At 48.8% G+C, this 26,687-nt stretch overlaps 1 protein-coding gene and 1 long non-coding RNA gene across 5 annotated transcripts; one reads left to right on the plus strand and one right to left on the minus strand.

Moving 5' to 3' along the window:
• Positions 1-887: 887 nt before the first annotated feature.
• Positions 888-21,605, plus strand: LOC143441533 (uncharacterized). Of its 3 annotated transcripts, none has more exons than XR_013109054.1 (6): positions 888-987; positions 5,057-5,121; positions 7,941-7,997; positions 8,764-8,918; positions 19,045-19,242; positions 21,423-21,605. It is a non-coding gene; the product is annotated as an uncharacterized LOC143441533 (long non-coding RNA). The 3 variants fall into 3 exon arrangements; XR_013109055.1 differs by having other exon boundaries at positions 19,075-19,242; XR_013109056.1 differs by lacking the exon at positions 21,423-21,605 and adding an exon at positions 19,773-20,459.
• On the minus strand, positions 7,942-26,687 carry Ctcfl (CCCTC-binding factor like). Of its 2 annotated transcripts, XM_076930327.1 has the most exons (10): positions 25,966-26,687; positions 25,033-25,263; positions 21,589-21,748; positions 20,475-20,608; positions 16,581-16,701; positions 16,118-16,267; positions 14,197-14,357; positions 13,156-13,338; positions 8,649-8,769; positions 7,942-8,112 (listed from the first exon to the last, which is right to left on the minus strand). In XM_076930327.1, the coding sequence occupies exons 1-10, from the start codon at positions 26,515-26,517 to the stop codon at positions 7,964-7,966; spliced, it is 1,962 nt and encodes a 653-aa protein (XP_076786442.1). In that variant the 5' UTR covers positions 26,518-26,687; the 3' UTR covers positions 7,942-7,963. The 2 variants fall into 2 exon arrangements, with proteins under 2 accessions (XP_076786442.1, XP_076786441.1); XM_076930326.1 differs by lacking the exons at positions 7,942-8,112; positions 8,649-8,769; positions 16,118-16,267 and having other exon boundaries at positions 12,659-13,338.

A 26,687-nucleotide genomic window follows, 5' to 3' on the forward strand; every position in this document is an offset into this window, starting at 1 on the left:
AGGTCTTTGACCTTGTGTCAGGAGCCTGGAGTCTGGGAGTGTGGCAAAATGCATACTGTCCCTTAGGTCACTTGGGGTCTCCAGCAATTTCTAACCAGTGCTCGACCAGAAACCATGCTGTCCTTTCACAGTCCTCTCTCTCTCTCTCTCTCTCTCTCTCTCTCTCTCTCTCTCTCTCTAACTTATTTAAGTACACTGTCACTGTCTTCAGACACACCAGAAGAGGGCATTGAATCCCATCACAGATGGTTGTGAGCCACCATGTGGTTGCTGGGAATTGAATTCAGGACCTCTGGAAGAGCAGTCAGTGTTCTTAACCACTGAGGCATCTCTCCAGCCCTTCTTTCTGGTTTTTGCCTAGGCTGGCTTTGAACTTACTATGTGGTTGAGGATGACCTTGAACCCCTGCCTCCACCTTCTGAGATTACAGGCCAGGCCACAACACTTGGCTCATGATGGGAGTAGAACTGGGGCTTTGTGCTAGGCAAGTACTCTGTCAGCTTTCTAATGTTTAGCTCAGGCTGCCCTCAAACTCATGATTCTCCTGCCTCATCTTCTTCAGCATTTGCCTCCTGGGCTTCGATAGATGCTTTTGATTTTTTTTGTTTTTTCATTTTAAGAAATGAATTGAAGGTAATACTCAGAGCCTGACCCCAGAGTGCAGTCAAGATCTGGGAATTAACTGGAGTACCTGATCATCTGGGAAGGCAGGTTCTGTAACCTGCATCTCGCCGCTTAGGACGGCCATGGCTGGTCACTCCACAGTGTAGATGCCATGTAGACCAGGCTGTGAAAGAGAACAGGACACTTTGTCAGCATCCCTGAGATCCCCTCACCGTCCTCCACCCGTACTGTGTGAAGCTTCCACCCCAGACCTGGCTGGTATTTTTAGCCCGCAGCGAGGCACCCTGCACAGCCCTGAACACTGACCAAATTTAGAAATCTCAAGAGTCTCAGCTGGAAGGCGCGATGAATGAACAGGCGCTGGTGAGTGAGCTGCTGTTGACAGGACTCTGCTGATGGTGGGGAAGTCTGGAGATGTGAGCAGGCAGAGGGAATCAGGACATTGTCACCCCTGTGCTCCAGCCAGCCTCAGGGACAGCAAAGATAACACAGTACGTGTGCGCACCAGAGCCTGGCAGGAGAGATCTGGGAGGTGACCGGACAGGGATGGGGTGAGGTCCAGGCTGCAGGGCAGTGTGGGGAGGACGGGCACACATGCCACATTTATGTTCGCTTGCCAAAGTTAGTATTTCATCTGAAACTGGAGAAAGAAAAAGTTTAAATACTCCAAGACCCTCTCTCTCTCTCTCTCTTTCCCTCCCTTCCCCCTTCGACAGATAATAGACAGATTATCTGACTACATAATTCTTTCCCATCTGGTAGATACCTTTAATCTCCACATTGTCAATATTCACAGACTTGCTGAATATTGAACGACACAGTCCCCAGTTAGGGAAGGGGCTTTCTACCCAGGGAGAGGTTCATGGGTCAAGGAGCCCCCAGGGACGGCCTAGGCTCCTCTCACTGTTTACTGCCTCTGGTTCTTATTGTCACTGGTGCTGGGGATGGGCACAGCATAAGCTAAGCTAAGCAGGCACACTCCCTACCTCTGAGCTACCCACACTCCAGCTCCATGCTTCTGCTTTTCATAGTTCAGGCCTTAGAATATAATCACTGAGACATCTCAATCACGTTTGGATTGCTCTGTGTGCTTACAGCCATCAACCAGAAATGATAAGCATGGTGGGTTACCCTCTAAGCTCAGTTGCCACTAAGAGAACTATTTAAAAATTTTTTTTTTTGAGATTTATTTTTATTTTAGGTGTGTATTTTGCTCACCTGGATGTCTGTCCACTATGCGTGTGCCTGGTGTCCGTGGAGGGCCCCAGAACCCTTGGAACTGGAGTTACAGGCAGTTGTGAGCTGCTATGTGGGTGCTGGGAATTGAACCTGGGTCCTGTGGGAGAACAGCCATTGCTCTTAACAATGTGCAGGATTTCAGAGATGCTTGGCGGTGACCATGTTTATGACAGCCACACCCTGGTAATGATGTGGCAGCTGGTGCAAGGATCTCACACCGGCCACTCGGCTACAAATCAACTTCTACCAAAGGCTGGGGAGAGGGAGTGTGAGCCGAGATGTGCCCCACATTCCGAGCCATTGGCTGTCGGTATGTTTCACTAGCAGTAACAGTGGCCTTAGAGATGACAACAGGACCACTGTTAGGGCCAGCCCTGAGGCCTGTCATGGGTGTTAGAAGAGCCAAACGTTTGCCTTGGAGACAAGACCTAGAAAAACAGCTGTTCTTGCCACTTTCCAAAAGTGAGCCACCATGGAGTGAATTCCAACAGCTCTCTCTCTCTCTCTCTCTCTCTCTCTCTCTCTCTCTCTCTCTCTCTGTCTTTGTAGGAGAGAGCTGCCATCAACCTAAATTGCAATTTAAGTACTGTCTCCTGGCAAAATAGGCTCGAACTGGGGCCGAGGTGCGCTCCAGTCAGCCTGCTGAGTGTCCGAGTCTCTAAACTGTCTTGAGAAGTCCTTCCCAGGCAGCTCGCCTCCCTACCACCTTCACCAGCAAGTTCTCCAAACGCCCTTAACTTAGCAGTCACATTCCCATCTCTCTCTTGCTCTCTCTTTGGGTATGGCACAAGGTAAACTGCCAAGATTGAGTCAGGACTTTGAGCGCTTGTTGAAGCACCTCGATCACCGGTACCAGCGTTTGCAAAGGAGACGCCTGCCCTCTGGTGGGCACTGGGTGCACAGCAGCTCTAAGCTATCTTAGAGCCCAGCGGGCTGCAAGCCTCCACACTTCACTTGGCTGGCTCTGTGATCGCTCCTCCAGGATGGGATTTGGCATAGAACAGAGTCAACATTCCAGCTGAACTTTGCTGTCTGATCCAAAAGTCTGTTTATAAGGAGAATCAGACTGCTGTTTAGAGACCTACGAGGCTTGTTTTTTTTATTTTATTTTATTTTTTTTTTATTATTTTTGTTTTTTGTTTTGGTTTTTCAAGACAGGGTTTCTCTGTGTAGTCCTGGTTGTCCTGGAACTCACTCTGTAGACCAGGCTGGCCTTGAGCTTAGAAATCTGCCTGTCTCTGCCTCCCAGGTGCTGGGAGTAAAGGCGTGCGCCATCACTGCCCGGCCTTTATTTTATTTTTTAAGGCAAAGTTTCATATAGTCCAACTTGGCTTTGTACTATGTAGCTAAGGATGACTGAACTCCCAAGCCTCTTGTCTCCCCAGTGCTGGGGTTACAAACCCTGTACCACTTCGTCCAGTTTTTCTGTGCTGGGATCAAACTCAGGGCTTCATGGTAGACAACCGCTCTACTGACAGAGAGACAGCCTCATCCCAGCCCCGTAGGCTAGCACCTTAAGAACATGTTCTTTGTCTAAGGGTTTATTTCTATTCTATGTGTGAGTGTTTTGCCTGCATGTATGTCTGTGTACAGCATCCCTGGAGGCAAGAAGAGGGGTGTCAGATCCCCTGGAACTGGAGTTACTAACAGTTTGAGCTGCCGGGTGCCTGCTGGGAACTGGACCTGGGTCCTCTGTATGAGCAGACAGTGCTCTATAACCACCAAGCCATCTCTCCAGCCTTATCTCTTTCTTTGCTTTTCTCTTTTCTTTTCTTTCCTTTCTTTTCTTTTCTAAAAATTTTCCCCTTCCCTTCTCCTTCTTGCTCTGGCCCCACTCACCCCAGCCTTATTTATTTATCATATGTAAGTACACTGTAGCTGTCTTCAGACACCCCATAAGAGGGTATCAGATCTCATTATGGATGGTTGTGAGCCACCATGTGGCTTCTGGGATTTGAACTCATGACCTCCAAAAGAGCAGTCAGTGCTCTTAACCACTAAGCCATCTCACCAGCCTGCTTTACCTGTTCTTAAACTAAGAACATGAAACTCCTGTGAAGTGCATAGAAGAGTTCTTCTTCTTTTTAAAAAAAACATTTATTTAATGTATACGAGTACACTGTTGTTGTCTTCAGACACACCAGAAGAGGGCATCAGATCCCATTACAGATGGTTGTGAGCCACCATGTGGTTGCTGGGAATTGAACTCAGGACCTCTAGAAGAGAAACCAGTGTTCTTAACCTCTGAGCCATCTCTCCAGCTCCCATGGTACTTCTTTAAAGTTACAGTGATTTGTATGCACATACACACATTCATGTGTGTCAAGGTACGCACATGGCGCTCAGAGGACAACTTGCAAGATGGCTTCAGTTCTCTCCTGGGGACTGAACTCAAGTCATTAAGGCTTGGTGGCGAGTACCTTTACCTGCTGAACCATCTTGGTGGCCCACGATGGCTAAATATACAGTTCAGAGATGTTCAGAGATGTTCACACTGTTGGGTAGCCTTCACGAACTTTCTAAAAGTCTTCGTACTGAAATACTGTTCAATGGGTTTTCCAATATCCTCATTAAATACAGTTTCTCTATGCTTCCGCCTCTGCTGCCCACCGCTCTCCTGTCCCTCCCGCCCCTGCTGCCCACCGCTCTCCTGTCCCTCCCGCCCCTGCTGCCCACCGCTCTCCTGTCCCTCCCGCCCCTGCTGCCCACCATTCTTCTGTCCCTCCCTAGGATGCCGACTTCCTTGGGAGCTCTCATCACACCACTCAGCAGAGCTCAGTGTTCACCTAGGTTGGAGCGTACTTGCCCTTTAAGGACTGCATAGTGAGCCATTGCACGTATGGACCACATTCTGTTTTTCTCTTCACCCACTGACGGGGTCTTGCTTCCATGTGGGCGTACACGTCTCTGTCAGAAACCCCAGTCCCAGTTCATTTGGTTGGGAGCCTAGCAGTGAGCTGTGGAACCGCATTGGAATTTCAGTCAATGTTCCGGGGAAATGCTCGTTGTCTTCACAAGACATAGGCTTGTGTGTCCACCCACAGAACACAGGACACCTCAGAATGCTCCAGATCCTCACTACCCAGTGATGATACCTTGTGTGTGCATGCCTCTGCATGTGGGGGGTGTGGAGGTCAGAGGTCGACACTGAGTGCCTGACCCAGCCTCTCTATACCTTATACTTTCAATACAGGATCTAGTACTGAACCTGGAACCCACAGATGCAGCTACGTCAGATCCAACTCTCTCTGCCCTGAGGTACAGATTAAGATGCCTGCTGCTGCATTTTGCCTTCCACTTGGGCCCGGGGAGTCAAGGTCCCCTCATGCGTGTGCAGCAGACACTTTATGGAGCCACCCCACCCTCCTCCCTCAAGATAGTAAAGTTTTCAAAAAAAAATTGTGTTTGTGTGTGTACAAGTGTGTGGAGTGTACGAATGTGTGTGTGAGTGCATGTGTGTGGTGTGTATGAGTGTGAGTGTATGTGTGTGACACTACCATGTGCAAGTTAAAGGACAACTTATCAGACGTTCATTCTTTTCTTCCACGATGTGGGTCCTGGGGGTTGAACTCACGTCATCAGGCTTGGCAGCAGGTGCCTTTTCTCACTGAGCCATCTTACTGGCCCCATGAGGCATTAAAAACGAAGGGTTTTGTTTGTTTGTTTTTGCTTTTGTTTTTTAAACTAGCTGGTCAGGAGAGCACACCCCTTTAATCTCAGCACTGGGAAAGCAGAGGCAGGTGGATCTCTTGAGTTTGAGACCAGCCTGGTGTACAGAGTGAGTTGCAGGAGACAGCCAGGGCTACCCAGAGAAATCCTGCCTTAAAAACAATGGTGATAATGTATACCAGCAGCAATGATAAATTAAACTTTATTTATGTGTATGTCTGTGTAGTGGATTCATAATGCAGTGTGGTGCCTGAAGCCAGAGGAGGGTGTCAGACTCCTAGAGTTTGAGCTGGTTGTGACCTGCCCAGCATATGTGCTGGGGCCCTAATTCCGGTCCTCTGCAAGAGTGGTGTGAACTCTAACTGCTGAGCCGTCTCCCCACCCCACCCCCCAATTTAAAGACGATTATTAGCTGGTTTCTGGTGCAGGTGTAACCGCAGTTACTCAGGGGCTTAGGACTGAATTCCAGATCTGCCTGGCCTACATAGAGTGAGGCCTAGAGAATGTTCTCAAGACAGAAAGTGTAAGGATGGCTGTGGTGTCCTGGGTGGTGGCGCCCTGCCTAGCATGCCTGAGGCCCTGTGTTTAGTCTCTAGGATAACAAGAATGAAGAAAGACTACCATTTGCACCTCACAAAGACAGGTTTTAAAAACCATTTCATTTTATTGAAATATGCAAACGTTCTTCCAACAGTCAAAAATAAGAAAATATAAAAATCAAGTCACAATGACAACAGATGACAGACCGTAGAGTAACCCTGTTTCGTTTCACATGTCAGTGGAATTCACTTGTAGCTGGAGAGAACACAGTAGCCTGTCTGCTGGGGGCTGCTTCTGTGTCGGCACCACAGTGGCTTCACTTGTGGGTGTTTTGAACAAATCAACATTTTTTTGTTTGTTTGTTTTTCAAGACAGGATTTCTCTGTGTAGCCCTGGCTGTCCTGGAACTCACTCTGCAGACCAGGCTGGCCTCGAACTCAGAAATCTGCCTGCCTCTGCCTCCCAAGTGCTGGGATTAAAGGCATTCACCACCACTGCCTGGCTCAGATAAACATTTTAAGAATTTGAGCTTGGAGCCCATGGGGGATTCAGGGACATGGTGGAGTAGGGCCCACGGCAGAAGTGCACTACGTAAAGATAGGGACTCTGGTTCCTGTGACAGGCCCTAGCTAATCTCAGCTGTATAGAGACACCTCGGGCACTGAATGCCAGCTCAAGGGCTGAAAAAAGATATTCTAATGGGTGAGAATTAAAAAAAAAACACCTCAAATTCTTCAAATACACATTTCATTATCAGATTTCCAGGTTTCCTCTCAGAGCCAATCATTTTTAAAAATGTAAATAAAATACTCTTAGCAAAACAAAAGGATCAGAAACTGAAATACTGAGAAACCATAAAGGCATATTTTTTTTTTTTTTTGAGAGACAATCTCATGTAGCTCAGGCTGGCCTGGAGTTTGCTACATAGCTGAGGATGACCTTGAACCCCTCCCCCTGCCATCTCTACCTCCTGAGTTCTGGGAAGAGAGGTGTAAACTACATCACACCCAGCTAAGGAACAAAGCCATGCCAGTGACAATGCCAGGGCAATCTTGTAGCTGTCAAAGACTATACTTAAAGAGAAGCCCAGCCTGGTGGCAAAGGCTAGTCATTCCAGCTACCTGCAAGACTGAGGCAGGAGGATGGATAGTTCAAAGTGCAGCTGGGCTACAAAATGAGTTCAAATCCATCCTGGACAATTTAATTTTTTTTAAAGTTGTGTGGGGGCCGGGGGCATAGCCCGGTGGTGGGGCACTAGTCTAACTTGTGCCAAGCCCTGGGTTTAACCCACAGGCCCACAAAAGTGTGTGTATGTGTGTGTGTGTGTGGGGGGGGACTAAAGTTGAGCCTTGCTCTATGCTAAACTAAGAGCTATGATATATTTTTTCCCTGGTTAAATGAGGGATTCTTTGTTTCTACTACTCTATCTCTCCGAAGCTTTAAGATCCTTGGGTTGAATTTAGAATTCGTTAAAAGCGTCGTGGTAGCTTTAAATGTCATGGAGAATTCATCGGCATAAAAAAAAAAAAGACATATAATTCATTTTAGTGCTTAAAATCATAGTATCAGAAATATCAAGGGCGGGTACGACAACTCAAAAGATTTTCTGCCCTGACCACCAAGGTGTTGACTGGTCTGAGCTCCTGTGGAAGTAAGTGTGACCTAGAATCTGTCCCTGGCTCAGGCCGGGCCACCTGCCAGTGCCTTCACTCCAGACTCTGGCTCTAGTGTTTAGGAAAAAGCTGCAGGGTTTTCTCTTCTCTTCTTTTCTTTTCTAACATTTCTACACACTACCTCAAACTCTGGGAACACGCCACCACAGAACAGCTGTGGCTGGGAACTTATCTCTGACTTGTTTCTTCCGGCAGAGGTCGCAGCATGGTGCACTGGCTCAGTTCTCCATCATGTTAAAGATCATCTCGCAGGTAAGGCCTCGGAGTGGACTCTGGCTCCTCTCTGCGCGTTCTCCTTGGAGGTCCAGAGCCTGGTCCTCAGGATACTGAGCCTCTCCCGAGGTGGCGCTCTCCTGGGCCGCAACATCTTGTGGGGAAAGGGACAGAGAGAGGAAATGTGAGAGAAAGCCAAGACATGCAGATTGAGAAACCAGAGAGTATGTATTGAACACAGTCGCTGCTGTTTGAGCCCAGCTGCAGGCGCCAGAAACAACCCGATTCTCAAACACTGGCCGTCAAGTGTCCCTGCTTTTAGGTAGGGCTCCTCAACCCTGGCAATTGGGGCAGGGCTCCTTTGTGGGGGCACCTCAGGTACTAAAGAGCAGCAGCTTCATTCATGAGATGCCTGTGGCTCACTTCTCTTCAGATGTGGCAAGCAAAAATATCACCAGACGTGACCCAGGAAGTGGCTCAGCAGGCAAGAACTTGATCTGAGTTTGAGGGGTGTGTGCAGAGATGTAACTGTCATGAAGCCACTTTGAATAAGGCTGCCAACCCCCCCCCCCCCCCCCCGTGACCTCCTCCCCATTCTCACAGAGTCTCTGGCTGGGGTTAACAGCGGGGTGGAAGGTGGAGGGGATGGAACACTGCCAGATTAAAGCAAAGTGGTCCAAAAAGACATACCTTCGTCAAGTCCTGCTCCTCCCTCCGAGGCCTGTGTCCTTGTCACTGGTCTTCCATTCTTGGAGGAGGATAGCTTCTCATGCTCCGGGTCACACTTCTTTCTGTGTCTCTGCAGGTTACTCTGTGGAAGATGACACGGGCCCCTGGTGAGCCTCAGTGTTCCCATGTGCAGTTGGCACGAGGCAACTCAACAGGTAGAGAGAAGTACTTGTCTGCTGGCCCTAGTTGGTGCCTGGGGACCCACATGATGGAAGGAGAGAGCTCACTCCTGTAAGTCCTGCTCTGAGCTCTGCATGTGTGCTGTGGCATGCTGCACCCTCTAATATGTCACAAGATACATCAATAATTACGTTATGTTTTAAAAGGAGGCCTTCAGAAAGATAGCAGGCAATGTGCACCTTTTAGATTTTGGGCCCCAAACAAACAAAAAAAAATAACAAAACAAAACAACAACAACAAAAAAACCCAAACAAAATGACCTTTACAGTGTGTGTGTGTGTGTGTGTGTGCATATCTGCACCTGGGTGAAGGTGTCTCTGGAGGCCAGATGTGGCCATCAGATTCCCTGGAGCTGGAGTAGCATAGGGCAGTGAGCCATCTGAAGTGGGGATTGAGAACCAAAGTTAGGTCCTTTACAAAGTAACACATGTTCTTCACAGCTGAGCTGTCTCTCCAGGCCCCCAAAATGACTTTAAAAAAAAAAAAAAACTTAATTTTTTTGTGTGTGCACTGGTGTTTTGCCTGCATGTTTGTCTGTGAAAGTGCCAGATTCCCCTGGAATTGGAGCTACAGTCAGGTGTGAGCTGCCATGTGGGTGCTGGGAATTGAACTCAGGTCCTCTGAAAGAATAGTCAGTGCTCTTAACCACTGAGCCATTCTCCCCATAGTGATTTTTTTTAAAGGGTATCCTCCCGCTTATAATTAAGTCTAGCCAAACGCTAGCTCATTTTAAATTTTAAAATAAGAGCTGTCAAGGAGAAGACAGAATTTATCTTTCCATAATGCTTATTCTCAGTAAAGTGAGAGGCCTAACAGTAAACTGGAGACTCAATGCACTGTAGATTTCTCGGCCATTGGAGGAGGCCTCTCTCCCCAGCTGCTCTCCTGAAACCTGAGTGCAGGACTCAGGAACCGTGTTCGAACAACACCAGGACTCAGAAAGGCAGGCTGGGTGTGATGACGGATCCTGTCTGTAATCCCAGCTGAGGAGGAGCCAGAGCTAAGACACTCAGGTATAAAAGCAGAGCCCATTTTGGCTGAGTGTACTTGCTAGCCCAGCTTGGGTTCCGGTTTGTGCTTTGTACAAAAGAACTTGTCCCACCAAGCTACTTTCAGTTCCTCTGCATGGCACAGAGAACAATTTGATGGCTCATCTAGGACTTCAAATCTACCCAGGAGGGTGTCTCAATTCCCCCGCCTTGGGGGAAGGCGCACCCCACTCTCACTGTGATAACACCCAGGGACTCAGGTGAACAACACTCTTTCAGTTAATGATCTCAGGACATAAAGTTTCTCAGAAACAGATGGAGGGCAGGAAAAAATACCATGGTGACCAGGAAATTCTTGTTCCCAAGACCCGGGTAGGAATGGCAGAGTGTCGAAGTGCTGAAGTGCTCCTTGGTGGCTTGGTGGCTGGGATGGGTGGCCCTTGGGATTGAGTAAGAGAGTGAATGAGACACATTGTTGACCTGGTGTGAAAGGAAAAGCTGGATTCACAGCTCCACATGTGTCCCTGTGGATTCTGACTGTTAAAAGAATCGTCAACAAGGTGCTGCCCTGTGTGTGTGTGTGTGCGCGCGTGCGTGTGCGTGTGTGCATGTGCGTGTGCGTGTGCGTGTGCGTGTGCGTGTGTGTGTCCGCTGAAGAAGAAACCTAACGCAGACTACAAGGACGTCCATCACCAGAGGCTGAGATGCAAGGAGCCTCTATATGTGGGGCTGAAACTCAGGAATCCAGGGCAGGAAACAATTAGGTTAAATAAGGCACTAAGGACGCGCGTCCCCCAGAGGTGCCTCCGGTTGTTCTATAGTCACATGATCCAGCTCACGCCAAGGTCACTTCTCTTTCCCAGTGTCCCCATGTGCTCCCAGGATCACAGCGTCACCTAAGGGCTCGGGGTCACATGTCTTGGTCTGTTCGATCCACTTTTTCATGAGCTCCTTTCTCCAGCACCAGCTTGTGTCTAGGAGCTGGAGGGAGATTAAATCAAGGCCCAAGGCTAGCATCCATTTAGTTTGCGCCAAGACATACAGAATCCCGTTTCTTACTGTGAGAGCATGGAATGCCTTCTTTGTTTAATTGCTTTTTTCCCTCCAATGCCGGGGCCACATGTACAGGCTCTCCCTAAAGCCATGCTGTCCCAACTTGGCATCTGTCTTAGGGTTTCTACTGCTGTCATAAATAACATGACCAAAAGCAACTTGGGGAGCTTGGCCAGGATGTTCCTCTCGGGGGACACTGAGGGCATTCTTTCCCCAACAGTGGCCTACCCATGTGTGCTATGAATCTGTAGCAGACGCTGCCTGAGAAGCTGTGAGCATTTATGTTATTTACGGAGACCATGTGCAGTTCCCAGTTTTGCATAGTTGTGTATAAAGTAAAGCTTGTTTTTAGTACGTGGTCAGGGCTCCTCCGAGCAGCTGCTCCCCCGAGCAGTGGAGGAAGCAGCAACTAACATGCCTGCCGAGAATAAAGATTAGGGCTGGGAGCCCCTGGTATATATGCTGAGTTAATGTACACAAATACAGACCTGTCAGCCTCCAAAAGTATCACGCCAAGGATGCTAAGTGTGGCATTTTAAGTGTGACTCTTCAGGACACAGAGACAGTGGCATGTGACAAATCTCTGAGCTGGGATAGAAGGAGCATCAGAGATGTCACCTGGGTCAGCATTAGGGCCAACCACTGGAAGGTGAGTCATGCAGCTGGCTGGTGACATTCAGATACAGAGACAAACTGATGAGTGTGTTAATGAGCAGATACTTGTGAATATGCTTAGCTGAAGCTTGGGACAAATCAGTGCACACTTGCCCACAGTCTCCCTCCCGCCCCTGACCAGTATCCTGACAGAGAGCGAGTGTGTACATCTGTAACAGGCTCCTGGTACCAGGACTCTAGAAAAGATCAGGCAGTGGCTTAAGTTGTCCATCTACAGTCTTAGTTGATCCTGAAACTCCCTGCAGCCACAGAGACAGACACCCTACAGAGAGCCTGACACCAAAGGGCCACCAGTGTGTGCATGTGGGACACCAAATAGACATGCCCCTTCCTCTCTACATTAGAAAAACCTGACTACAGGCTCCTGCTGTGACACCTATAAAGGGCCCCGTTCTTCCTCATCAGATCCGGGTCATGATGCTGGCTGTCTGTCCATGGTAGTGATGACTCTTTTTACCAGAACTTTTTATCCAAAAGCCGTTCCTGCATCGCCCTTGAGGTACACACCTGAGACTTTTCTCTTAACCTAAAAGATAAACCTGATTCAAGTTCCCAGCTGCACTTTACATTTTAACAGCCAGAACCAGTCAGCCGCCCTGCTCCGCCATTCCAGTCTCACACAAGCCGTGATGTGATACGCGTTTGTTAAGCCCCGACATTGGGAAGCAATTTGTTATGCAGAAATGGAAAAAATTGAATACACCAACTGACAGAACCTCAAATGAATGTGAATCCACAGGCTGATTTCACACCCTGGAAATGCCTGAGAATGGAATCGCTCAGTGAGGACGGCTGCGTTTCGCTCATAGACAGTTGTCAGCTATCATACTTTAAAAGCTGGGCTGTGCCCAGCCTGTGGCACACAGACCTTTAATCCCTACACACAGGCAGAAGCAGGTGGATCTCTATGGGTTTGAAGCCAGCCTGGTCTACATAGAAGCTAGCCAGGATCGTGAGTTCCTACTAAAAAGAAAGAAAGAAAGAAAGAAAGAAAGAAAGAAAGAAAGAAAGAAAGAAAGAAAGAAAGAAAGCAAAGAACTCGGTTCCTTCAGGAGTCAGAGAACTCCCTGAACTGTTTTCAGCACATGTGGACAATCTGTCCCAGAGTCTTTCAGGGCTGGACCTGATGTAAAAGGAGTTTTACCAAAATGAAAGAGATTAGAAACAGAAAGAACACGAATAAGTAAGCATGTGGTAATTTCATAGCCGCCCCAAAGAACATGACTAACAAACCATGTGAGCCTGGCCTGGTGGCCCAGTCCTGTCATCCCTGCTCCTCAGGAGACGAATCCAGGAGGAGCACAAGTTTAAGACCAGAATGGACAATTTAGCTAGAACTGGTTTCAAAGTAAAAGACAGGGGGGCCAGTGCAGTGCTCTCCTGGTACACACCTGGCTCGGGTTCCATCCCCCAAAGTCTGTGTGTATGGGGTTCCCTTTGGCTCTTGGAGGGAGAGTGTGTATTTATACAACATGTGAATTTTCCTGAATCGAAAGATTAGTGGAAATCTTTCTCAGAGGAGGTGGTCATTCTTACAGCCCTGGCAGCCTTTGAGGCCGATGGATGCTTACCCAGCGGGAAAAACCTTTACCACACTTGAGGCATAGGTGAGCATTGGGGGTGAAGCTTGGGTCATGGTACTTCCTCAGGTGCACGGTAAGTAGCTGCTTCTGTCGGAAGTGTTTGTTGCAGGCCAGGCAGGAGAAAGGCTTCTCTCCCGTGTGGATGCGCATGTGCACGGTCAAGCATCGCTCCTGAGGGAAAGCGGACATAGCTGACACGACACAGGCTGTAAGAATTCCTTACATCTGTCATTTTCATGCATTCCCCTCAAGAGTGCTGTGGCCCTCATCAGAGCCAGCGCCAGCTGCATGCTACAGTGTCTGGGTCATCCTTCCCTACACGTGCAGTTCAAAGCCAGCCTGGCTTAGGAGACCCGCTCAGGAAACCAAAAGCAAAGCAAACAAAAATTCTCTATGGCCCACACTTTGAAGATTTATTTTATTTTCTAATTAACCAATTAATTTGTATTAGTGTGTGTGTGTGTGTGTGTGTGTGTGCATGTATGTGTGCGTGCGTGCATGTGTGTGTGTGTGTGTGTGTGTAAGCTCACAGAGCTCTGAAGATACATTGGATCCCCTGGAGCTGGAGTTAAAGATGGCTGACTGCCACCCAACATGGGTGCTGGTATTCAAACTTCAGCCCCTGTCGTGGATGGACTAGCAATCATTGTTAACTCCTGTGCCAGCTCCCGCCTCTAGCTTCCTTCCTTTCATTCTTTTTAAAATTCACTTACTTATATTTTACTTTACTATGTATGAGCGTTTTGCTTGCTTGCCTGTACATGCGCCACGTGTGTACCTGGTGCCCAAGGAAGTCAGACGAGGGCATCAGATCCCCTGGAACTGGGGTTACCTCAAATTGTGGGGAGTTGTAAACCACCACATGGGTTCTGGGAGTCAAACTCAGGTCCTTTGTGAGCACAACAACTGCTCTTGAGAGCTGAGCCATCTCTGCAGCTCCTAGCCTCTTTCATAAGGATGACTGCTTCCTGGGCCCCCATCCACTCCCACGCTCACCTGCGTGTGTGAGTAGTCACAGTGACACAGTACCTGCTTGCTCGCGTAATCACACTGCTTGCACTTGAACCTCTTCTCGTTCTTGTGAGTCCTCTGGTGCTGAATGAGGGCATAGCGCTCATGGAAGCCAGCGGGACAGTATCGGCATTTGAGCTCCACGGGGCTGTGGCCGTGCATGTTGCGCAGATGGACACCTGTGAGAGCCACAGGAGACACCGCGCTGACCTGTGGTACCATGTGGTAGCATGGGACTTCTTCGGTGCAGTCTGGGCAGTACAGACTGTCTTCAGCACCTCAGGGCTCCCCCACCACATCTCCCTCAGAGATGGCAGACTGCCTCCATATCCCGGTGAATGTCCCCCAATGGCATGAATGTCCATGACTATTGTCCTGCTGGGAGTCTAAGCCTCCTTATCTCATGACCTGAGTAATACTGTGTGCACTGTCTAGGAGAATCTATACGCAGCTAACCCTCAGGCCTGGTGTGCACGTGGCACTGTGTGGGATGTGTATGATGGAGGAACAGCCTGTACCTCCTGACTGATGACTCCTGATGGCAGACCACCTTATTCCTACAGGGATACAAAGAGCCAGGATCTCCACAGCATCCTAACAGGAAACAGGGGCTACAGAGGTTGCCTCTGGCCTGTGACAAACAGGCTGTACTTGGCAACTGGCTAGCAGTCCTTTGGTCCTAACAGACCCCATTGGTCAGTGCTTTGTGGTACCTCGGGTACCACAGAGGTATTGACAGAATATTCCAGATGATAGACAAGATTGGTCAAATACCTTTATACCCTGCAGGAATATTTCCAAAATCTCTGGAATTTTCCAAGGCAACTGGCTGGACCTTTATTTTTGCTAACACTTTTTTTTTTGTTGTTTGTTTTTTTGAGACAGGGTTTTCCTGTGTAGTCCTGGCTGTCCTGGAACTCACTCTGTAGACCAGGCTGGCCTCGATCTCAGAAATCCGCCTGCCTCTGCCTCTCAAGTGCTGGGATTAAAGGTGTGCACTACCACTGCCCAGCCTTTTGCTAACACTTTTTACTGTCTCTCTTGTAACATAATTTTGAGAGAGAGAGAGCGAGAGAGAGAGAGAGAGAGAGAGAGAGAGAGAGAAGGAATGGGGGAGAGAGAGGAAGAGAAAGAGGGAAGGAGGGAGGGAGGGAAGGAGAGAGAGAGAGAGAGAGAGAGAGAGAGAGAGAGAGAGAGAGAGAGAGAGAGAGAGAACAAGCGAGTCGGGAGGCCACAGAGACCAAACGGCTCCCTTGCCAACTCTCTGCCCTTGATAGCTCCTTGTCCTAAATAAATTCAGCCTCCCATAGCTCCCCACCCTCTACACTCCTAGTGTGCACTGACTCCCTCCTTCTATGTCAAAGGCTGCCCTCCCCTCACTGCAGGCTCCCAAATGCAAGCAAAGTCTCTTCTTCAGGTCTGTCCAGGGTGTCCTGTGTCACAAGGGCTCCCCACAAGAGAAGGTAGACTTTGTGTCACACACTGTCTCTTACTGAAGCAAGTTTATCAAGGACAACCCTTTCTCAGTTTCTTCTCTATACCCTCAGCTCCCAGCAGGGTGTACAAAGGGCAGGCTGCAGAGGGGACAGGGACGGAGCTGAACTAGAACAATGACACTCAGGTCATCAGGACCGTTGTCCCTAGCAGAAAAAAAAACCTCCACGTCTCTCAGTATCAGTGTCCTTACCTGTAAGAGCAAGTTCAACATGAGATAGAACAAAACCCATGGATTTGATCATACCTTCTGTGGTCCTGCCCATGGCAGGACTAGGCTGGCCAGCTTCTGAGCCGCACTTGCTAAGATCAGCCACCAGAGGGTGGTACAGGACCTCTGTAAAAACATCTCAAGAAAAGTTTTGCAGGCCTAGCGAGGGCTTCAGGTGTCTGCAGGCTCTGCAGGGTTTCAGACTGAGGGGACATGGTTAGAGGAGACACTCACGCAGGTCACTCTTCCTCGCAATGACGGTGGCACAGTGGGGACACTCGTGTTTGGGCACATTCTCGCCATGCTTCTGCGCCATATGGATTTTCATGGTCCCGCTCTGGGTGAACCGGGTGTGACAGGTGGGGCATTCATACGGCTTCTCACCTGTGACATGAACAGAACCGCAAATGACTCTCTGGAGTAAGTATGGCTTCCCCATGAGCCTCAGCCAGTCCCAGGGATGCTTGCTCTGGGGCTTCTTTCCCAGGCAATGCTTTTCTGTAGGTTTTAGCCTCAATGACATAGGACCCAGAAGGCAAGCAGGATGGCAGGGTCCCAGGGCCCCAGACATGGAATTCCCTGACACTGGCGGCCTCTCACCAGCTCTGAGTGGGTGCATGAGGGTGTGTGTAGAGAGGGGACTGTTCATGCACGGTCTTTGGATAACAAGCCAACAGAGCAGGTGCATGGCTCTCACCTGAGTGTGTCCGCATATGGCGCTTCAGCTTGTAGGTGTCCTTGCTGGCATAATCACACTGGCAGCACTGGAAGGGGCGCTCACCCGTGTGTGAGCGGATGTGGCGCTTCAGCTTGCTTGCCTAGGACGTGTGGAAGAGGGTCGTGGTGATGGGAACCCGAGAGTGGTCAGGGCTTCAGCTAATGAGTGTCATGAGAGATGAGAGACGAGAGGCTTGCCTGGCAGCTTATGGCTGCAACCACAGCGCTCAGGAAGCCGAGGCAGGAGGATTGCTATAGTCCAGGCCCCATTTAAGGCTACATCAAGAGACCTTGTCTCAGACACCCCCAAAATACCCAGAAAGGAAACCTAGGTGTGACAGTACATGCCTGCAGTTCCAACTTTGGGAAAGTTAAGGCAGGAGGATTGCGGCAAGTTTGAGAACACCCTGGGCCATATAGTGATCCCAAGGCTAACCTGGAGTATGGAGACCCTATCTCCAAAAAGCAAAAGGAACGACGTAAGATAACCAGACCTCAGTATCTATCAGGGTGTCCCATGGAACAACTGCCCACTCTGCTGCACGTTAGCTTTGTGCACAGGGTCCTTTGGGGTTAATGAACAATGGTTGAAACACTTCCTTGCTAAGTATCACTTTTACAAACAGAAGCAGGGCTCTCTGCTCAGCCAGTTCTGTGTATGTTTCTGTCTTTATATCCAAGGCCTGGTCCGCTCGAAGCAGTAAAGTATAAACCACGGGTAAACATTCAAGCCGGAAACACCTTCTGAAGTGGAAACCTGAACCATGAGCTAAATGGAGAGTCTCCCTGAAGTGCCAGAGTTCAGAGTCCTTGCCGGTTCTCTGCTAACTGGGTTCTAGACAGACGGACCCCTTGCCACAAAGTGTGGTCCTGTGTGCTACTGCCTGCTTTTAAAATGTTTTGGGGACAGGACTCCCTTTGTGGTTGAGGCTGGCCTCAGACGGGCAGCGAGCAATCCTGCTGCCTTAGCCTCCTGTGTGCTGGTCTTGCTTTTCTCATTGGGGAGGCACGGGCAAGGGCAGCTGTGAATCTGAGGTTAGTGTGGTCTACATAGCAAATCCTGGGCCACACTACAGTGTGAGTACTGGAGCAGCCAGGGCCACATCGTGAGACGCTGCCTCAAACACAAAAGTAACAAAGAGGAAAGTTTTAAGCGGAGGAGAATGGACTCTATCAGGCTTTGGAGGCCATGAAGTAGGAGACAGCAGGGACCTTCTTATTCACCACTGCAGCTGGCTTCCCTGTCTTCTGGAGCATTCTGACACCACACCCTCACTGCAAACCCTTCCTGGGGTTTCCTGGGGAGCAGAGCCCTCTGCCACACTGGGCTGGAGGCTCAGGAATCAACATCAACCCTGCTTACACTCAGAAGGAGTGCATGGAGCCACTTCCCTGAAATGTAGGAGGCATACCCAGGCCAGAAGACTGTCCAGGAACGGAAGAAGGTTCCCAGTAAAACTCAGGATTCAAGATGAACGACTCAGTTTGGATTTTTTTTTTTAAGGAGAAATATGGAAGCCAGGCTGTTGTGGTGTTTGTCTTTAATCCCAGCACTCGGGGCAAGCAAATCTCTATGAGTTCAAGGCCAGCCTGATCTACAAAGGGACTTCTAGGTCAGTCAGAGCTTCACAGAGAAACCCTGTCTCAAACAAAACAAAACCCAAAAGCCCAACCCAAAAGCCCAAACCAAACTGAACAAACAAAAACAAACAAACAAACAAACAAACAAACAAATCCCCCAAACCAAAACCAAAACCAACCAACCAACCAACCAAACAAACAAACAAAAAAAGGGAAGAAGAGAAATAATAATACAGGAATTATAGGAAGGAAAAAGAATGAGCACTGCAGTGTGGGAGGTTCAGGGTTCAGTGAGGCACTTGATGGGAGGTCAGAGGTGACAACATAGGCCATCCCTACCCGGCTTCTTGAGGTAAGCAAGTGCTCTACCACTGAGCCACACCTCCAGCCTGGTTTTAAGCTCACGATGATATAGTCCTGGCAGGCCTTGAACTTTCCTCCAAGGGGGCTCAAGAGAGTGCAGAAGCATGAGAACCTGTTGTGTCTAACCCCCTCCTTGCTCCTGAGTCAAGGGTAGGGCAGGAAGGGGATAGCTCATCATCCTATTTCAATGTTAACCACAGCAAGCACAATGGCAGTGGTAGCACAGTGGTCAGTGCCCCACGGGCCATCCCTGGGCTGCATGGGCCATGGGCCCTCTGCCACTGGGCAGGATCACAGAGCCTCAGTGTCTCCTCGTTGGACACCTTCTGTCCCCTCACAGGGTGGCCACAACCTTTGCCTCAGATAGGAAAGCTCTTTTTAAAAATAGCCACAGCAGAAAGAGGTTCTTGGAATCGACTTCTGACCCATCTGTGAAATGCCCCAATTTATGAAACACACTTGCGCCATTGCCGGGTTGAAGTGTTCCCTGTCCCTTTCAGCTTAGTTCCTGATGGAAATCTCTGCTTCAGCCTCCTATCCCAAGCCCACCGCCAGGATGCAACCAGCTTCCTCACATGATATGGAGCCTTGGGTACAGACTTCTAGGAAGCAGACCTGACCAGGAGACGCCCGCCACACACAGCCCTTGCTTTTCCGAGGGAACTGATGGGGCAGCACAAGCTACTCAGGAAGCTGAGGTAGGTAGGAGCATTTCAAGTTCAAGGCCTCCTTGGGTTGCAGAGTGAGTTCGAAGTCAGCTTGAGCAACTTACTGAGACCCTGTCTCAAAATAAAAGACATAGCTGAGGACACAGCTCAGAGGTAAAGCCGAGGCCCTGGGTCCAAACCCGAGTACCACACGAACGCACATGTGTGCAGGTGCGCGCGCGCGCACAAACACACACACACACACACACACACACACACACACACTAGTGTGTACATGCAAACCACACCTATTTGCCACGAGCAGAGCATGCAGCTAAATTCCATCCGAGACGCTGATAGTGCGGTGTATGTGGACAGGGTTACATCTTCTGTCTGTCCAGGTAGCGCTGGGACAAAGCTCAAAAGCTTCAGGCCAAATTCCCAAGTCCTGTGCCGGAGGGGGGTGGGGGGGGACCACATTCTGATTCGCGGCCCCAACTGTGACATAAGATACTGCAAAGGCTTTTTTATCAAGTCTGAGACTTCTCTCCTTAGTGTCAACATTTCCATTTTGTGCATAGGAATGTTCTGCCTGCATGTTTGTCTGTACCACATGCATGCCTGCCACCCGGAGGCCAGAGAGGGAATAGAACCCACTGGGACTGGCGGTACAGATACCCGGTTGTCAGCAACCAAGTGGGCACTGGGAATCAAGCCCAGGTCCTCTGTGAGAGCATCCAGTCCTCATAACCGCTGACCGTCTCTTCAGCCCCAGCAGCTAAGAGCAGGTTCTATTCCCAGCACTCCTGCCAAATGGCTTCCAACCGCTGTACCTCCAGCTGCCAAGACTCTGACATCTCTTATCCTCCTCAGTAATCTGCATTCACATGGACATACCACTCCCCACCCCCAACTTAAAAATAACAGAAATAAACATAGATAAATCTTGTTGGAGAGGAAGCAGGACGACCTGGCTGGGAAAAGCACCTGCTGCCAACCACGGCCTGAGCGTAATTATGAAGGAGGGAACCAACTCCATCAAATTGTCTTCTAGACCAAGCTGACCTTGAACTTACAGCAATCCTCCTGCCACAGTGCTGGGATTATGGGTTACTATACTGGGCATTAGTTGGATGATAAGACCTGTAGCTTCTAGCATAGGTGTCTCTGGTGATTAGTTCGGTAACAGGTTAGCGACCCTCAGGGTGTACAGGGCTGACTGAGTGTCCCCCAGGGTGGCAATTTCTCGCTGTCAGTATGGGGCTGACCATAAGGGAGCTCACCTCAACGCTGGCATACGTGCACAGGGAGCACTTGAAGGGCTTCTCATGAGTGTGTTTGTAGCGTCTGTGCCGGACGAGCTCTCCGCTGGTGACAAATGCCATGTCGCAGTCTCCGCACTTGTAGGGCCTGGTTCCTGGAAGAATCACTCGGTTTACACTTTTCAAACAAGACTTAACTTCGAAACTTCCAGTGACTTTCTAGTTTTGAAACGGCAGTCTGAAAGGCTTCAGCAATTAAGAAGTTCTTTGAACTATAAATATCGTAGATGTACGGAGACAGAACTGTGGGTAACAGTCAGTGCTTTTAGCTGAAACTCAAGAAGGCGGTGGGGGTGGGGGTGGAGTGGGGCAAAACCAAGCTGAGGATGGTGCCGCAGGCTTGTAGCCCCGGCACTCAGAAGGCTAAGGCAGGGAGACTGCTGGTTAGGGATCAGCCTGAGCTACAAGAGAAACCCTATTTTGAAAACAAAAACGAAACAAGAAAAAAAAAAAAGCAAAATTAAACATAAATGCGTGCACAATGGAACTCCCCTTCCTATCGGAGAACAAGGCCCAAATGCCCTCTGGATGCTTATGATAAGGTTTAATTAATAAACTGACATAAAAAACCCAGCGATGATAAGAGACTGACAGGAGGATGAACAGGGTCTGTCCCCAAACCCATCATCCAATTTGCTCAGGGAGTTGTGACTGAAGGATCACAAGTTCAAGGCTAGCTGGGGCAACTTAGACCTCTCAAAAGAAAAAGAAAAGGCTGGGGATACAGGCCAGTGGTGGGGCACTTGCCTAGCACGCTTGAGACCCCTTGGTTAGCCATCAGTGCAAAGGAAACTGAGCTTAGCAGATGCTGAGAGAATACCAACAAAAACTGTTTGAATCATGCACTGAGGGGGAAATTATTTAAATATTTGAGTTGCTTCTTCTGCAATTTTCCTGTATTTTTTGCAGTGCTGAGAATGGGACCCTGGGCCCTGCTGGGCAAGTTCCACCCTCAGCTTCTGGGATTTTCTGCAGACAGCAAAGCCTTAGGTGAAGAGAGAACTTGCTGGCTCTCCCTGCACCTCCCTGAGATTTATGTTACGTCTGTGATGGAAGGCCACCCTGGGCACCTCACCTGTGTGGGTGTTGACATGGTTCCTAAGGAGAGTGACAGTCCGGAAAGCCTTCAGGCACAGGTGGCACATGTGTGGCCTCTCATCGCTGTGAATTTTGACGTGACGATTGAAAGTCGAGAGTTTGGAAGAAGTGAATGGGCAGGTGTCGCACTGGAAGATCTGGGGTTTGCCTGCAGAGAGAAGACACACAGGATGCAGCTGGAAAGATCTTCCCTGAGTAGTTTCTCAGAGGCCAACATGGCTTCCTTAGCTTCGTGCTGTTCAGGAGTGTTAGATGTCTCAGAACCTCAGGACACTCCGTTCTTGACAAAGAGTATCTTGTTAGGAAATACCCAGCTACTGTTTCCTGCCACGGGACGGTCCATCCTAACCCATCCTCCCTGGTGTTCACAATGGACAACAGTGGGGGCCACAAACACCTGTAACTCCAATTTCAGGGTATCTTCTGCCCTCTTCTGGCCACAGTGGGAACTGCACACAGGTGGTGCACAGAAATAAATACACACACACATAAATTAAAAATAAATCCAACTTAGCCACGCAGCAGTGGCTCACGCCTCTAATCCCAGCACCCAGGAAACAGAGTCAGGCAGATCTCTGTGAGTATGAAGTCAGCCTGGTCTACAGAGCGAGTTCCAAAACAGCCAAGGCTACAGAAAGGAACCCTGTCTTGAAAAGCAAGAAACAAACAAACAAATAAACAAAATCAGTCTTATCAAACTGTTATTTACAGTGTGATGCAGACTGTGGAGGACAGAAGACTAAGTGACTGCTCAAAGCAGGGAGTCCCAGAAGCAAGTCTCCCATAAACATGGACTCTGTTGGATAAAATGAAGACACTCCCTCCCCACCTGCCGCCGCCAATGCCGTCTCAGAATCCTCCACCCAAGCTGGGGGAGCTCTGAGAATCTGGCATGAAGCTGAACAAAGCCACAGTCCACAGCCACATGTGACAATTTAAATTTGTATCTGAAATAACTAAAAACAACAACAACAAAAACCCAAATGTGACTCCTCGTTTGAGTGACACCAGCCACACACGGGTGGTGGCTGCTGTCCTGGAAGCATTTCTTTCCTGTACCTGCAATGTTCCACTTGGCAGAGCCAGGAGAGATGCAGCTTCAGCTAGCACTTCCTGACAAAGCTGGCTGAGAGCTGGCTGAGGGCAGTTTCTAGCTTCCTGCGCTATGGGGATCTCACCTCCTGTTTGGCAACATTGAACTTGCTGACCATAACCGTAGGAGACTGACACAAGCAGCCAAGGCTGAAAGGTGTTTCTCCACAGAGGACACATAGGTGGCCAATATATGCTTGGAGAAAGACCCATTAGAAAGATGTAAATAAAAGTAGCAAGATTCTCTTCCACACCTGGTACCCACAGAAGAAGACACTTGGTCAGGGTGTGGGGACACGAGCCTCCAACATTGCAGGTGGCTGTGGAGATCATTTGGAAGTTTCTCAGAAAGTTAAGCATGGAGCTGGAGACATAGTGTAGAAGAATCTTTCTAAGCAACCGTGAGGTCCTGAGTTCAAATCCCTAGCACCTATGTAAGAAGCTAGGCATGGCCATGCATGCCTTTAAACTCTAGTGCTGTAGGAGCTGGAGACAGAAGGATCCCTGGAGCTTGCTGGCCTCCAGCCTAGTTAGACAGAATTGATCTGAAGAGAGTAACTAAGGTAGAGAGTGATTCACCAGAATATCCTACAGCCTCTTCCTATGGGGTCTTCACATGCATTCATGGGCATGCACACACCTGACACACACATACACACACCATACACACACACAGACACATACACACACCATACATACACAGAGACACACACACAGGCACCACACAGACACACACAGACACACACACACAGGGACACAAACACACACACAGACACAGACACACGAGTTAAACATGGAACAAAGATATAATCCAGTAATTCCACTCCGTATGTGCATTCCCCTAAAGTAAACCACATAAACAGCCATAGCAAAACCATTTACAATATAGTCAAAGAGCAGGAACAACCTCAACCTCCAGCAAAGGGGGAGTGGATAAATAACTGTGGTATGTCCATACAATAGAATACTAGGCAGCTGTTAAAAAGGAAATGCTAATATATGTTACAGTATGGATGAACCCGGAAACTATACTAAGCAAAAGAATGAAGACTCAGAGGACACGTGGTTTAAAAGTATTATTATGAACATATTAGTCCCTATGTCCATATAAAAAAATGTATACTGGTGATTCCTTGGGTCGTGGAGGCCAGGGATGGAAAATACGAAGATAGAAGAGATAGCTAGGGTGCTAATGTTTGTGTGGGATTGCAAATATAGTAAATATATCAATAAATTAAATATATTAAAAACCAGAAAATTTGGGGCTTCTACCTCATGATTGGCTGCATGCATCATTACCATAAGGCAAAGAACCAAATCTCTACCCCAGAGGCGGAAACCTACAGGAAGACTCAGGCCACATATAGGGAATTGAAATGTTGCCATGGTGGCTGGTTCCCTAGTAAACTGAGTCACCTCCTTCCCTGGCCATTGGCTACCAGAAGAGGAGGGTGGCTTTTTAGTGGTGGTTTTTATTTGTATTTTTTTTTAATTATTATTCTGTCAGGACTGGGGAAGGAAACCCAGGTCTCATGCACGCTGAGAAAGTGCTGAGGCACTCACTGAACCACTTCCCAGCCAGACGGAACTTTTTAAAAGTCACCTAGAAATTGAGATAATGAGACAGAATGCCTCCATTTAAATAAGTGAGAAATTACTCTGAAAGAGCAGCCCACTGAACCACCATGAGAGTCAAACGCTTCCTGTGGGTTGCTAGGGTGCTGCCCATTGCAGTATTAGAATGGGGCCTCCCCAGAGTCTCACAGGCCCCTCCCTGCCTCTAAGTGCCCAACACTGAGATTCCCTGACTGGGCCACACATGAAGGTCACTCTTTTTACTGTCTTGACCCTCCATCCAGATCCTAGCCTGGCTCTCCTTCCTGGCCTTCAATCTGATTCTGTCTGTCTTTCTGACCCTCATGTTTGCTGGTTCCCTTTTCTAGCCTTCTGCAGGAAGGACGCTCTGGTCTTATTCCTTAAGCCAAGACTCTTACAGAGCTCACTGCCCTGGTCTGTAATTATCTCCCTGAAAAGAACACTCCCAAGGAATTGCAAGCCAGAAAGCAGGGGCCAGGGCCCAGCATGCGATTTATGTGTGTCATGCTTTCTGGAATGTTTAAAAACAGCTTTTTTTTTTTTTTTTTTTTTTTTTTTTTATGTCTGAGTGTGAAATGGAAAAAAAAACACTTTGGGATTTGATTTACAATATAGAACATCAGTTTAAAATTTCTTTCATTTCCTGATGTTCTGAAAGAAACTTTTAGAAGTCACCACTTCAGACTTCAATAATTGCCACCCTCCCACGAGAAAACCAGTGTGTCTCAGAGACGGCCAGCCTACCCTTCTGCCTTCGAGGTTTTGGCTTTGCGGCTGCGGCTTTTGGCTCACTTGTCTGCTTCACTGCTGGTGGATCTTGCTGTTCTTCTAGGCTTACATGGGAAATGGTCAGAACAATTTCGTCTTTTCCTTCTTTTGGTTTCATTTCCACAAAGAAGAATCTCTCTTCTTTCTTGTCTGTCCCTCCCTGGGGCAGGAGCTGGTCCTTTTCATCTTCTTCAGGCTAATAAGTCAAAATGAGCAGGCAGAGGTAACACTGGGAGTTACAATCTGACAAAATTCTTCATTCTGGCAAACTACACAACACAGAAGAGAAAGCAAGCACGTAATGCCACATAGGGGCATTAACGCTTGCTAGAAAGTCATCGGTAATTCAGAATCAGGGGTTCTGTGGGGACTGTCTTTGTTGTTGTTGAGTTTTTTTGTTTGTTTTTTGTTTTGTTTTGCTTTTTTTCCCTAGGGGAGTTGGGGCAGGGTCTCAGGTAGTTGAGCCAGCCTCAAACTCACCATGTACCTGAGGATAAACCTGAACATTTAATCCTCCTGCCTCCACTTCCTGAATGCCAAAATCACAGAGTACCACCAAAGGCAGGTTTATAAGGTGCTGGGGATGAAACCCAGGCTCTGTGCATGTCAGGCAAAACTGAGCTACATCTCTGATGCATAATATTTCTTTTTAAAAACCATAATGTACCTTACATCAACAGCATCATTACCTGTAACTTTTTAACTTTTTAAAAGTCTTTAAACACACATATCTATGCATATTTATATGCGGTTATATAGATGGCAAGGTCTTGTTATTTTACTTTCCAACTTCCAAAATATCGTCTATACATAATATCTCTCAAAGCCTCAATCTAAGAAAAGTCAGTTTCAGCTTTCTCTATCCCACAAGGCATCGGTGTGAAAGAACGAACGGTACCTTCTTCTTCGGGGCCGCGCTTTCGTCTAAGTCTGGCGTTAACTCTTGGTCCTCCTCGGCCACCGGCAGGTTCTCCTGCAGCAGGTGAAAACGCATCAGCTCCAGCTCCTCGGGTGGGTACAGGTCTTCCGGGATGCTGACGGTCACACAATGCTGAAGGCTGAGCTGAGGCTCTGGGTCGAACCACAGCACGGATGGCAACTGCAGTATGCTTTCCGCCTGTGGTACCGTCCCTGGCAGCTCCTCGGAGTGTGGCACACTCAGCCATCCCAGCCCCTGTAGGTGCACATCCTGGGACGCCAGGTGCACGGTTTGCAGGGTCAGGATCCGCCTATCGCTCTCCACTGGGGCCCTCGAAGGCAGCTCCTGGGGCCTGGCATCTAGAAGCAGGCAGCTGTCCTCGGCCTCCGCCTCCTCTACAGCTCCCTTCTGGGCTTCCACTCTTTGTAGCCCATCCTCCTCTTTTTCCTCCTCTAGGTCTCCGGGCTTCAACTTCTGCTCTTTGATCTGGGTGAAGTGCCCAGAAGGGACAGGGACCTCAGCGGCAGCCATGGTGACGTCCCCTGATGGAAAGAGAGCATGAAATCTTTATGGGGTGCAAAGGGGCCGGGTCCTAATGGACATGGTCTTTGACATTCCAGGCCTGGTTGAACTCCATAGTGAGACCGTGTCTCAACCCCACTCCCACACCCTGCAAAAGTCTCCAGCGGAACTTAGGTGAT

This window comes from Arvicanthis niloticus, chromosome 2 (assembly GCF_011762505.2).
Source record: "Arvicanthis niloticus isolate mArvNil1 chromosome 2, mArvNil1.pat.X, whole genome shotgun sequence".
Classification (NCBI taxonomy): Eukaryota; Metazoa; Chordata; class Mammalia; order Rodentia; family Muridae; genus Arvicanthis; species Arvicanthis niloticus.